At 49.2% G+C, this 12,849-nt stretch overlaps 3 protein-coding genes across 3 annotated transcripts; all 3 read right to left on the reverse strand.

Annotated features, from left to right (window-relative positions):
• Positions 1-956: 956 nt before the first annotated feature.
• Positions 957-3,326, reverse strand: PHACADRAFT_209373 (uncharacterized protein). The gene is made up of 14 exons (XM_007396103.1): positions 3,110-3,326; positions 2,947-3,055; positions 2,868-2,894; positions 2,624-2,812; positions 2,438-2,568; positions 2,361-2,378; positions 2,187-2,302; positions 2,008-2,125; positions 1,944-1,957; positions 1,725-1,891; positions 1,647-1,669; positions 1,504-1,582; positions 1,177-1,452; positions 957-1,117 (listed from the first exon to the last, which is right to left on the reverse strand). Exons 1-14 carry the CDS (start codon positions 3,282-3,284, stop codon positions 1,033-1,035), a joined length of 1,527 nt encoding a protein of 508 aa, XP_007396165.1. The 5' UTR covers positions 3,285-3,326; the 3' UTR covers positions 957-1,032.
• Positions 3,290-8,681, reverse strand: PHACADRAFT_256765 (uncharacterized protein). Its single transcript, XM_007396104.1, has 28 exons — positions 8,415-8,681; positions 8,252-8,360; positions 8,146-8,178; positions 7,910-8,098; positions 7,730-7,860; positions 7,662-7,679; positions 7,485-7,600; positions 7,315-7,432; positions 7,252-7,265; positions 7,037-7,203; positions 6,964-6,986; positions 6,826-6,907; positions 6,491-6,766; positions 5,811-6,434; positions 5,644-5,752; positions 5,566-5,592; positions 5,326-5,514; positions 5,139-5,269; positions 5,069-5,086; positions 4,897-5,012; positions 4,725-4,842; positions 4,658-4,671; positions 4,440-4,606; positions 4,359-4,381; positions 4,215-4,296; positions 3,890-4,162; positions 3,568-3,832; positions 3,290-3,516 (listed from the first exon to the last, which is right to left on the reverse strand). Exons 14-27 carry the CDS (start codon positions 5,983-5,985, stop codon positions 3,742-3,744), a joined length of 1,533 nt encoding a protein of 510 aa, XP_007396166.1. The 5' UTR covers positions 5,986-6,434; positions 6,491-6,766; positions 6,826-6,907; positions 6,964-6,986; positions 7,037-7,203; positions 7,252-7,265; positions 7,315-7,432; positions 7,485-7,600; positions 7,662-7,679; positions 7,730-7,860; positions 7,910-8,098; positions 8,146-8,178; positions 8,252-8,360; positions 8,415-8,681; the 3' UTR covers positions 3,290-3,516; positions 3,568-3,741.
• An 829-nt stretch (positions 8,682-9,510) lies between these two features.
• Positions 9,511-10,825, reverse strand: PHACADRAFT_184613 (uncharacterized protein; the record flags this gene model as incomplete). The annotated part of the gene is made up of 6 exons (XM_007396105.1): positions 9,511-9,673; positions 9,842-9,889; positions 9,959-10,231; positions 10,280-10,361; positions 10,410-10,562; positions 10,774-10,825. 6 exons carry the CDS (start codon positions 10,823-10,825, stop codon positions 9,511-9,513), a joined length of 771 nt encoding a protein of 256 aa, XP_007396167.1.
• Positions 10,826-12,849: the final 2,024 nt, after the last annotated feature.

The raw sequence follows: 12,849 nt of genomic DNA on the forward strand, positions 1-12,849 counted from the left end.
TGAAGGTATACGCGAAGTGAATGGAGGATGGGAGAGGAAGAGACGTGGCAGACAAGAAGCGCTTGAACCACACCGAGGGAATGCCGATGCATGCCGAGCATCAGCGGAGTTCAAAGCTGTCCCCGGCTCAAAGGCTTGAAGCATTCGCAAAGTCAGTCGTTTCATTGGACACATCCTTCGTTCGTGGCGAGAAAAATATTTTGGATGCAACAAAGATGCAAGTAAGGTTAGTTACTGCCCTCAGGAAGCTTCCAATATTTTATTAGCAGGAAGTAGGCTCGTAGCTACGGTTGCAAGTTGGAAGAGCTCGTTTCCTCACGCTCAGGAATCTGTTAGGCGAACGGCTAGCCTGTCAGGCACAAATAGAGACTTAACGGTTAGCAAATTGAATTCGCGCCTGTACTCCTGGCTGTCCGCCGAGTAGCATCAGACCAGTCAGGCGTTTGTTCGATCATTTTGATTGTAAACCGTCAGTTACGTACACGACGGCGGTGTAGATCATGCTTTTCGATGAAGGGTGCGGCCACACGCGGATATTCTGAACGACCGGCTCGACGTCAGCGTCGGTTCCGTACATGGCACACGGTACCTCGCCGCAAAAACGCCGCCAGAAAGGAAGTTATAGCTCGTCCTACGCGATTTCGACGTCCGCCGCGCGTTGAAGCTTGACGTTGCTACAGGTGACGGCAACGTCCCCAGGGTCCCTGACTAAAATAGGCTGTAGGGCAACGGTGAGATGACTGGGATCGCCTATCGCGAGGTCGTCTCGAATGTTGTCATCGAGGACGATTGTGCGCCCCTTGCGGAGGATGGGATTGTTGCCACGCGTCACGGGAAGTAGACAAGTGCCAGCGACACAGAGTACGTCCTGCTCTCTCGTTCGGCCGCAAGCTTGGCACTAAAATGCGTCTTTCAAACAGGAAGTATACTCGATCTAAGGTCAGTACTCGAAAGGTGCGGCACGAAATTTGTTCTGCAGCCTGCGACAGTAGATTCAGGCTATGGAGATGCATCTACTTTTCAGACTTCTCTTTATTTCAAAGAGCTTCTCGACCCTATCAAGTCCAAGGATGCAGGAGACCGAGGCTTGAAGGATGCCTTGAAAGGAACCGGGTGGCTGCGTAAATCACATCTTTAATCTCGGCGACCAACAGCACCGCTGCGCATGAAATTTACCTAATGAAACCCGAAGTATATTCGCCACTGGGCTCTACGACGTTTCCCGCTTCACTGATGGCTTTCTGAATGTTCAGCGTCGCCAATATGTGCGCCATCGTAATCCATAGCAAGTCCGCGGCGAAGTGCCTACCAGGGCAGATCCTGCGACCGAAGCCGAAAGCCGCTTCGACAGGATCTGGCACACCGTTATCCAGCTCTCCGTCGGGTCTCAGGAAGCGGGTGGGGTCAAACATCTCCGGGTTCAGGTATCTCTTCTTGTCGTGGAGAATGGCCCTGCCAGACGACATGAATGCATGTAAGCTTCAGCAATCTGAGTGGTCGTACCAAGCATTGCCAATGACGATTGATCCTGCGGGAAAATGATATCCTCCGTATTCGTCGTCCGCTCGCAACTTGTACGACACTCCAGGAGGATGTGCGATAAGTTAGCGCACGGGCACGACATACACGGCAAAAATGAAGTTCACCTAATGGTGAAACGGGGTGCCATCTTCCACGAAGAGTCAAATTTGCATACATGACTGTGTCGGAGCGGCGAGACTTACCTTAGTGTCTCTTTCATCACGGCGGTAATATACGGGAGGGATCCCCTATCTTCGAATTCAGGGAGACGGTCGCAGCCCATGATTCGGTCCATTTCTTTCTGCGCTCGTCGCTGAACGTCGGGGTACAGGAGCATCGCAAGTATGAAGGTCCCTAGCGAAGAGACAGGCTGATGGAGAGGCTCGATTTCTGGGTAAGGGATACTATTAAATTTGACTTGCCGTATCTGACCCTGCTGCAGAAGTATGAATGAGACAGATCAGGATGTATAAACAGGCAGCTTACCATTGTAAGCTGTTCCTGTGACTTGGCAGATCATAGTTTCTCGGTCCGAGTTGTCTTTCTTCGGGTCCAGTTCTTCAAGCATCGTCGTGAGAATGCACGGTGGTGCCTTCCCCAAGGACTAAGGAACAAACAAAGTTTGATAAGGTGAGTAACACGGTGAATCAATGCTATCCTCCTACCATCGCCTGCTTTATCGACACAAAAGGTCTTTCGAATATCTCAACCACCAATTCCTTCCATTCCGCTGCTTGACGCTTGAATCCGGCTCCGGGAGCCCACGATGGCAAATACCGCACTATACAGATAGTCGGAGTCAGGATGCCAAATGGACAAATGTTAAAATAAAAATATACGCCATGGTAAGTAATCAACTGAGTCGAACAGGTCAGTATAGCGCGTGACACTTAGTCGCTAGTAGTAGGCTGCGCACCGGCATACGATCCCATGTTGCCCGTCGCCGCCATCGAGTGAACCGCCTTCTCAGCCAATATAACGTACGGATCGTTATCGGTATGAAGCTCCATTCCGTAAGTCACACCCAATATCATGGAAGCAGTCATGCTAGAATTGGTCCGGTCAGTGTGGGCGCCGTAGCGTAAGTACATACTCCACTGACGTCCGGAGAGGCTGCATAAAGTCACCAAGCTGGAACAGCAAACGCGGCAAGAGCTTTCTGGCCTCTTCTAACAATTTGGGATGGTATGTGTGCACTGTGGCAGGACGGAACTGCTGGTGGAAGAGCCGTCGATGCTCTCGCCATTTGTCACCGTAAGGCATGAAGCCAATGTCGCGGTCCCAGCCAACGCTACAGAGGATTCAGAATGGCGTAATAGATCTTTTAATACCGGGACCAAACACACAGGTCTGCCGTCATGACTAAATGCTCCCTGCCATGTGGCTTGTCAAAACGACTCGTTCCAGACATGTACGGCGACAGACCTGTCAGAATAGATGCTTGACCGCTTGTTGAGGAGCTCATTCGCAGCTTTCATAGAGTTTATAATAATGACCGTGGTGCCAAACATGCGCAGATGGATGATGTCTGAATCTGTTGAAGGCATTATGGATGTTGGGTATGTCGCTAAACCGCACGGTTACATACCATACTCTCGACTCCATCTGTCGTAAGTGAGCCATTCGAAATTCTTCGGAACGTCCCGTGCATTCCCAATGACCGGAAGACCTCTTGGCCCAGGGGGCAAGGAACGAGGCCTCCGTCTGAGATAGAGGAATAGCGCGACGGACAGCACAAGAAGCGCAAGCGAGTTGCCGATCATAAAGTAAAACGCTTCCTCAAGTCGTTCAGGAGGAGGAGACAGCTAGAAGGTTGAACTAAGGTGAATTTGGGTTCTTATGCTGTTTGGATATCTGGGACCTAGGTCCTTTTATGTATCGTTATCGGCCATTCAGTCCGATAAGGAGGAAGGAAGACCATGAATATACTTCTCGCCAAATCATGTGCCCTAGCCAGAAAGAGCGGCGGATTAAGCTCGAAGAGAAAAATTTCCACTGTTAAACGGCGTTAAGCTCTCAGGTGATTCGCGCCAACTTCTTTCATACCGTCGATCTAGCATATGCTATGTCCCTGAGATGCAATCCGTCACATTTCCCCATGGGTTGGAAGCAAGAATCGTGCAATTTCTGTGAATTATCATATTTTTGCTTCGAGTATGACCTTCTTGGCAACCATCCTGACACAGACCCAGGTTATGAAAGCGTCCATGCTATACAAAGCTATTCTTGTTCTAGCGAAGTGCTCGATTGGATCAGGGCCAAAGCCGCGGCAGATCGAGGCTTGAACGATGCCTTGAAAAATACAGGGTAGCTGCAAAAAGATGCCGTCTAGCTCAGTAAGCGAAAACTTCTCAGTGCGTAAACTTGCCTGATTAGACCCGAGGTATATTCACCACTGGGCTCAATCACGTTCCCTGCCTCGTCCACAGCTTTCTCAACGTTCAATGTGGCCAACACACATGCCATCGCGATCCACATGGACTCCATGGCGAAGTATCTCCCGGGACAGATTCTACGACCAAAGCCAAATGCTGCTTCGACGTCTGGCGCGCCCTTTGCGAGTTCTCCTGCAGGAGTCAGGAAGCGCGTGGGATCAAACTTCTTCGGATTCGGGTATGTTTTCTCGTCGTGGAGGATAGCCCTGTCAAGGGAAATGAACACCTGCAGATGTAAATAGCTTGGGTTTCTCCTACCAGGAGTTGCCGACAACAATTGAACCTGCCGGGAGGTAATATCCGTTATATTCATCGTCTGCTCTCAGCTTGTGCGGAACTCCTGTGCGGCGCACGGTTAATCAGTGTCAAACAACTGAGGAACGAGCGTAAGTGGAGTTATACCAAGAGGAGCGACAGGGTGCCATCTGCAAATGTCATGTCAAGTTTGTGTATGCACAGCGGAGCGCAAGCAAGAAAGCTCACCTTAACGTCTCCTTCATCACCGCAACAACATACGGAAGTGATTCCTTGTCCTCGTATCCAGGGAAGCGACCAGTTTCCACAACCTGTTCGACTTCCTCTTGCGCCCGCCGCTGAACATCGGGATACAGGAGCATTGCAAGTATGAAGGTCCCAAGAGAAGATACAGTCTGGTGCATGCTCTTAGCTTTGCGCTACATGAGAGCTCAGAGCAGACTTACCGTATCTGCACCAGCTGCAGGGAATACGAATGCAGCAAAATATAGTATATGCGGAACAGTGACGCACCTGCATAAGCCGTTACTGTGACATTACGGATCATGCTTTCGCGACCAGCATTCTCTTCTTCAGGATTTAGTTTTTCAAGCATTGTTGTGATGATAGAAGGAGGTGCTTTCCCCAGAGCCTACGGTCAAGGTTGGCACTTCATAGATGATTGGTACGGAAATCCCGAGCTTACCATTGCCTGTTTTACAGACTGAAATGGCTTCTCATACATCGCGACCACCGTCTTGTTCCATTCTGCAGCTTGCCGCTTGAATCCGGCACCAGGTACCCATGGCGGCAGATACTGCACTGCACAAGAGTTCTGTGTGTCAGGAATTGTGGAGCCAAAATGTTACGACACCCACACCACGGTAAGTAGTCGACTGAGACAAACACATTAGGCCTATGCGTACTAGTAGATGGGAGACTACATACCCATGTACGATCCCACATTACCCACTTCCGCCATCGCGTGAAGCGCTTTTTCAGCTAGTGTGACATACGGATCGTTTTCGGGCAGGAGCTCCATGCCGAACGTAATACCCAGTATGATAGACCCAGTCATGCTGAGGATATAGGTAGTTAGAGCTGTAGACACGACGAAAGGATGCCATCCACTGACGTTCGTATATGTTTCATGAAATCGTCCGGTTCAGACAGTAAACGCGGCAGAAGCTTTTTGACCTCCTCCGCCGATTTAGAACGGTACGCATGCACCGCGGCAGGATGGAAGTACTGGTGGAAGAGCCGTCTATGGCATCGCCATGTGTCACCATAGCGCATAAATGCAAGATGTCGTCGCCAGCCGACACTGCAGCTTATTCAGCCATGATACTTCGAGACCACTCGAGACCACACCCACAGATCTAGCAGCATAACCATATCCTCCCTGTTGTAGCCCGTCACGATCAACTAACTGGCAGTAAATGCAGCAGCATACCTATCGGAATAGAGGGTCGATCGTTTATTGAGGAGTTCATTTGCCGCTTTGGCTGAGTTAATGACAATGATAGAGGCGCCAAAGATGCGTAGGTGGATAATGTCCGAGTCTGTTGACAGCAGGAATGAGCGTTTGAGTTACGTCCAGTGAGCCCGATAAGTGCGTACCAGACTCTCGATTCCACTTGTCGTAAGCAAGCCATTCGAAGCTCTTGGGAATATCCCACACATTCCCGATGATAGGTAAGCCTGATGGTCCAGGAGGCAAGAGGTGACGTCTTCGTTTAAGATAGGCGAATAACGCAACGAACGAGACAAAAAATGTGAGTGTGATGCTGATCATGTTGTTAGGGTGTAGGAATTGAGGAGATATCGATTTAAAAGACTATAAGTCAACGGAGGACTCTTATGTAATACACCTCCTTGATCCTTAATTCTTATCGGCATCAGCTATCTATATGACGAGGAGAAGGCGAATGATTGTGACACCAAAACGACGAGCCGTGCCCAGAAACAGACATGGGCTAAGTTCAGGTGATGAGTCACAGGCCATATAGAACAGGGCCGGAATGCTAAAGTACGGCAGGTCTAAGCTCGACGCTTCTCCTGGGAAACCCACGCACCTGTGCCCTCGGATTACCTTATATCCTGCCCGAGAACGTCTCGAATTTTGAAGAACCATTGTGCAAAAACTGCAGTGTCCTAACAAGTCACTCAGAACTGCTCGACCGAATGAGTGTCGCCGCAGCCGCCGACCGTGGCTCGAACGAAGCTTCGAAAGGAACAGGATAGCTGCATTTAATCGGTGCTCAGGACAAATTCCCATCATATTCTGGTACCGCGCTCACCTGACCAGACCCGGGGTATAAGCCCCACTGGGCTCTATGACATAGCCGTTTTCGTTCACGGCCTTCCTGATGTCCACAGTCGTCACAAGGTACGCTATAGCGATCCACAAGGAGTCCATGGCGAAATGGCGTCCAGGGCAGATCCTCCTGCCGTATCCAAAGGCCACTTCGATAGGGCCGAAGGCATCCTTGTCAAGCTTCCCATCCGAGGTGAGGTGGCGCGTTGGGTCAAAGGCGTCGGGATTTGGGTAGCGGGTCTCGCTGTGAAGGATAGCCCTAGAACCGGTGGTCGTCATGTGTAGCTCCGAGGTGCACAAGCTGTTGACGAAGCGTACCAAGAATTGCCTATGACTATCGAGCCCGCAGGAAGGTCATACCCGTTGTATTCATCATCAGCCGTGAGCCTGTGTGGACCCGCTATTACGATACCTGTTCGTCTGCAGAGATAATACAGAGGAGACGGGATTACGCACCGAGAGGGCTAACAGGTCTCCATCTAGCTGTACGTTAAACGACGAGATACGTGTAAAACGTAACGTAGCTTACCTCAAAGTCTCGATTAGCATAGCTGTAATATATGGAAGCGTGTCTTTGTCGCCGTAATCAGGAAGTCGTCCATTGCCGATGACGCGATCGACCTCCTCTTGGGCCGCACGTTGGACATCCGGGTAGAGCAGCATGGCTAGAACGAAACTTCCCAGAGTGGAAACCATCTAACGCATAATTTAGTACAGCTCAGCTTGTGAAGCATGAAAGCGTACTGTATCCGCGCCACCTGGAGGCGGTGTCAGCAAAAGATACCGAGAACAAATGTGCCAACGTACCGACGTAGGTGGTACCAGCGACATTGCGAACAACGTCTTCTCTGCGAGAGCTGTCTTCGAGAGTATCTAGTTTGGCGAGCTCTGATGCAAGGATTGAAGGCGGAGCATTTCCTTCTGACTGAGAAGATTGTCAGCCAAGGACGTAACTGTTAGCGAATACTGGCGCTCACCATCGCCTGCTTCGCAAACGCAAACGGCTTCTCGTACATGGCTGTGACAGACTGATTCCACTCAGCAGCCTCGCGCTTAAGCTCAGCTCCGGGAATCCAGGACGGCAGGTGCTTTACTACAGAGGACCGTAAGCCCAGGTCGCATCAGTGAGAGTCTGCGAGCCTGCGAGTACGCACACCATGGTAAGAAATCAACTTCCAGCGTATCAGTTACAGCAATATCTTCCATAGTGAAACCGGCTCACCCATGTAGGCTCCGGCATTACCTACAGCCGCCATCGAATGAAGTGCTTTTTCAGCGAGAAGCACGTACGGGTCGTTCTCAGGCTGAAACTCTATGCCAAAAGTTATGCCCAGGATGATAGATCCAGCCATGCTGCTCATGGCGTCAGCTTGTACCTCAACAAGTTAGCCTTGCAACTTACGTTCGAACGTGCTTCATGAAATCGCCGGGCTTGTCGACGAGAATTCTGAGTAGCTTCTTGGCCTCTTTCGACATCTTAGGATGGTATTCCGTGATGGCAGTAGAGCGGAAGTGTTGATGAAACAGCCTGCGGTGCTCCCGCCATTCGTCTCCACAGCGAAGGAACCCTATGGCTCGCTCCCAGCCAACTCTATGCGTCATCAGTGAAATTTATAGGATGAAAAATATTGTCGGTACATTTACAGCTCGAGCAACATGACCATATGCGCTCTAGGGCAACGCACCAGCAGGCAGCATTAGCACATCTAGCAGGCTAGAAGGATCAGGGAGGCTGCAAACCTACCTGTCGGAGTAAAGGGTGGATCGCTTATCGAGCAAGTCATTTGTGGCTTTTGCGGAGTTGAGGACAACGATGCTTGTGCCAAAGACGCTTAGGTGAATAACGTCCGAGTCTAAGCAGCCGTTCAGCCACGCTTGCAATTGATCTGGAAGTTCAGCATACGTACCAAGATCGCGACTCCACTTTTCATAGGTGTGCCATTCGAACTCTTTAGGCATGTTCCAAGCATTCCCAACGATTGGTAGGCCCCTTGGACCTGGAGGTAGACGGCGCTGTCTGCCATTGCGGTATGTAGAAAGTGCGCCGAGGATAAGTAGCGCAATAACCAGTGAAACTGCTTCCATGGCGCGGCTCAATATTCACAATGGTAAGGGAAGAAGCGCAGTAGGGACAAGGGTTGCGTATATAGCTTTAGGACCAAACTCGAGTTCTGAAGCATCAGCGCAATGTTATGACCTTCCAGAGAATTGTGAATCAGGCTCTCATGAGTCGCTCCGTGCAGCAACACGGTTCATGACCCAGGCCAAGCGTATCTCAGTCACATGTAGAGAGTTGGTCCGGATCCGCAAACCCCAAGTCCGCGCTAGAAGCCTCTAGCACTGATACCGATGGGAACGCTCTCTGAGGACCCTGTATTGCACGAGCAGCATTCAGGCACGATTATTTAATCCGTCTATATTATTGCACCTACTTGGGCGCATCAAATGCTGTGACCTGCTGCAAATACGGCGAAAAGCACACGGTATGGCATTTTCAAACGTTGGAACCGTAAGATGACGCGACACGTGCAGGCGACCTCCGAGAATGCCTGATATTTACTTCATGCTTCCGTTCTTTTGTTTTTTGAGAGACTAGAATGACCGCAGGCAAACGGAGACAGTAGTCTGCTGGTCTGCTGGTGGTGGTTCAAGGTGAAGTAGGGCGCAGAGCGAAGACTTGGGCCGAGGATCAAAACTTTGTGGCACGGGGTCTGCCGAAATATGGGCGGCGCCCTAATTGACGTTCCGCTGCGAGGATCGGCCATCGTTGCCGCAACTTGGCTTCGCACTTCTACCTCACAGGCATAAGATTGCGGGAGACAAACTGAGTGAGATTAAAATGATTATTTGTCTTGCGCTCGTGTGTCGGCATTGGGACTCACGCGGATTTAAGCATATCATGAGCATCGGAGCTTTCAATAAAATTAGACAGTGCGGCACGCCTCAGAAAGGCGACCGTCGAGTGCAACGTCAACATCAGTACCGTGGGCTACGAGGTGAGAGCTATGATCTACGCTGTATGGATCCTTTCGGCTTGACATCATTCACAGAATCGAGTTCATTTTTGCTACTGCTGGCACCACTACCATTCAAGTCCACAGAACCAGAGGGACCGGAGACACGACAAACATTAATGTCTTCCGCTGTGCACCAAATCAGTTCTGACCTGAAGAATGTGAAGTGAAGCGCGACAGAACTCCCTTTAGCTCCTTGGCCGCCCGGCCACAATGTGTTAGTCATTAATGTACACGCTCCTTACGATTACGGTAACAAACAATGAATTATTTCAGGTTCACTATTAGTTAACTTGGTCAGTCAGAATGGTAGAACAAACCAGAGTTGCGGCACCAATAAAACGCGGCTTGAAATTGCATCTGAAGTGCTGGGGCATACTGTAGTGTTCGTCTCGATATGAAGTCTTCGAGCGATCAACACATGAAAGTCTGCTCACCTGATAAGCCGCAGAGTGAAATCTTCTTTCACCTCGATCTCTTCCCCATTCTCATCGACGGCACATACAATACTGAAGATGGCAAGGATTTTTGCAGTGGCCAGCCAGAGGATATCATGCGCGAAGTAGCAGCTGGGGCACATCCGCCACCCAAAACCAAATGCTTCAATGGGATAAGGTATGTCGTCCCTCAGCAAGCCATCCTCATTAAGGAACTGCTCCAGCTTGAATACGTCAGGGTCGGCAAAGGTGTTCTCATCATGAAGTATAGCCCTGGCCATATAAGTCAGATAACATCACACTCTGTAGTGCAAAACGTACCAGGAGTTGCATATGACAGTGGTGCCAGCCGGGATGTGGTATCCATTGTACTCGTTATTGACGGTGTTCCGATGTGGAAGTGCTGTCTATATACTGTAAAGCTAGACGCCTCATGAACGAGCATACTCACGTATCAAGGGGCACAGCAGGATGCCAACTACGTCGCAATGAGTATGAAAATTAGCTCTAATGACATTAACGCACCGCAACACCTCATGAATGATGGCAGTGATATGGGGCAGAGACTCGCGATCCTTGAAATTGGGTAAGCACTTCCTACCCACTACCCAGTCGAGTTCATCTTATGCGGCAAGTTGCGTCTTTAGAAACATTGTTGTGGCTAATACAAAGATGCTAAGCGTTGCCACCATCTACAACAATAAGCTGCTGTCTGTGCACTCAGATCACCCAGCTCACAGTGTCAGATCTGGCTATGCTCGATAGATATCAGTATGATGCCACCTAGTAACCAGTACAGCGTGTGTTCTTCTCACCTATGAAGGCGGTCCCGGTCAGGGCCAGAAAGACCTCTTCAAGGCTTTCCATATCTTCATTGTTTCCGAGCCCAGAGAGCAATGCTGCCATGAAACAGGGCTTGGCATTGCCCTCTCGCTGAACAAACCCCGAGAGGCTAGCGTGAGGTGTAGGTCAACTGGTAGTGGTAAAACGTACTATTGCCACCTTGTATTGATTATATAGTATCTCATGTATGTCATCAACCAAAGTTTTCCACTTGGTAGCTTGCTGTTTGAACTTCGCACTAGGAAACCAAGACAGAATGTATTTCACTAACATTCGGTTACCGTAATAGACTGCACAGAGCAAAATTAAGTGTAACTGACTGATGGAAAACAAGTCAACTGCAAATTTGAAGACTATTAAGATCTCTTATGAGTGCAAGATTATGTTACACACCTAACCACATGCCAGCATTGACAACCTCCCCCAGTGTGTAAGCAGCCATTTCGGGCAACTCTATCCTCGGGTCGCCTGGCTGTACATCATCAAAAGCATACACAACGTCCAGTATTGTGGACCCTGCCATACTATTCATGTGCTCAGCAACACGATGACAGATCTCTGAAATGAGTTATACGTACAAGCAAAGGTGCTGTTGAAACTCTTCTGGAGACTCCAATAATGATTGCAGAAAGCCGTAGATACCTTTCGCTTGTCTCGAATAATACTGAGGTACAGCTAGCAGGCAGAAATGTTGATGAAATAACCTCCTGTGCTTCCTACAATAATTGCCATATTTCATGAGGGGCCAATTTCGATGAAAACCAGTCCTACAGCTTAGTGAGATGGATTGTCCAGCTTCGGAATGACTGAAAAGTATGCACAGCTCTTGTTGCATGACCAACTGCTGCCTGTGGACTTGATTGAGTATTGTGATTCATGAGTGATAGTCACTAAGCGTTCACTTGTCTGAATAAATGTTTGATCACTTCTCAAAGAGATCTTTTGTAGCCTTCATGCTGTTGAGTACTGCATAATGTGATCCGAAAACCTCAAAATGAATGACGTCCAACTCTAAGAAACCGCAGTATATTAGCTGATAAAACATTTGCAGGAGGCAGTGGATGCATACTGTATTGCTGCGCAATTTCTCTGTATTTGATCCAGCCGTAGTCTTCAGATAGTATGTCAAATAGATTGCCGATGAGAGGTAGCCCCTTTGGGCCAGGCAGATAGTGTCGATGTCTCTGAAAGTGAACAGCAAGCAAGTAAACAGATATGAGACACGTCCATAGATATATGAGAGAAGAACAAGAAGACAGAGGGAACTCCATGGCGAGCTGGCCCTTGGGTGCTTGTCATGTACTGAGCTTTGTCGCCATCTGATTATATAATTCCCATGGCCCGTACAATCTCAATACTCCACCGCAAAACAATGCAGATGATAGGTTCTGGTAGCACGTAGAGGGGAGAGAGTTTGCCACTGCCCTCTCAGTGGGTGGCCAGTGGAAATGCAGCAGTAGCATCTCCCTCATATTCTCTGAAGCTGTGAGCTGGCCGATGTCAGCAGTCTTTGGCATGAACATTCACTGATTACTAATAAGAATCTACAGAGACCATCCATGAACCTTATGCAGACTTCTTGTGAGAGGTCCGCTCTAAATTACATAGACTTAAACGCAGACCGATATGCTGCTGCGTATGTAACTCACACAGATAGACTATGCCTAGGATGACGATACAGGGTAGAGCGTGCTTGCAGAATGCTATGGCTGGCCAGAACCATCTCCTAACTGCTCAAAGCAGCTGAGTGACTGGGGTTGGAACAAAGTTTCGAAAAGTCGAACAGAACAGTGACAGCTGCGTGTAAACAGGTGCTTAGGACAAAGTCTTGGGACTTTGCGGCATGGAGTTTGCCAAAGTAATAATAGGTGGGCCTGGCTTACAGTAACATTGTTGCATCGCGATTGTACAACAAGCACAGTGCAAACTTTTGTCTGAAAAAGTAAGTAGATGTGCAACTATTCTTTGACTCTATATTAGCTACACGGTGTCGTAAAGAAAAGGTTAGGATAAGAAAAAGTAAGTAAAAAATAAAAATGAGGTTTGGT

Source organism: Phanerochaete carnosa (assembly GCF_000300595.1).
Source record: "Phanerochaete carnosa HHB-10118-sp unplaced genomic scaffold PHACAscaffold_5, whole genome shotgun sequence".
Lineage (NCBI taxonomy): Eukaryota > Fungi > Basidiomycota > Agaricomycetes > Polyporales > Phanerochaetaceae > Phanerochaete > Phanerochaete carnosa.

Bases quoted from the DNA above. Each gene is read 5' to 3' on its own strand.
- PHACADRAFT_209373 (XM_007396103.1), bottom strand. From the start codon at position 3,284: ATGATCGGCAACTCGCTTGCGCTTCTTGTGCTGTCCGTCGCGCTATTC. The intron at 3,056-3,109 runs GTATGTAACCGT...TGCCTTCAACAG, and splicing joins CAGATGGAGTCGAGAGTATG to ATTCAGACATCATCCATCTG. The intron at 2,569-2,623 runs GTCAGTGGAGTA...GACCAATTCTAG, and splicing joins TTTATGCAGCCTCTCCGGAC to CATGACTGCTTCCATGATAT.
- PHACADRAFT_256765 (XM_007396104.1), bottom strand. From the start codon at position 5,985: ATGATCAGCATCACACTCACATTTTTTGTCTCGTTCGTTGCGTTATTC. The intron at 5,753-5,810 runs GTACGCACTTAT...TGCTGTCAACAG, and splicing joins CAAGTGGAATCGAGAGTCTG to ACTCGGACATTATCCACCTA. The intron at 3,833-3,889 runs GCAAGTTTACGC...ATCTTTTTGCAG, and splicing joins TATACCTCGGGTCTAATCAG to CTACCCTGTATTTTTCAAGG.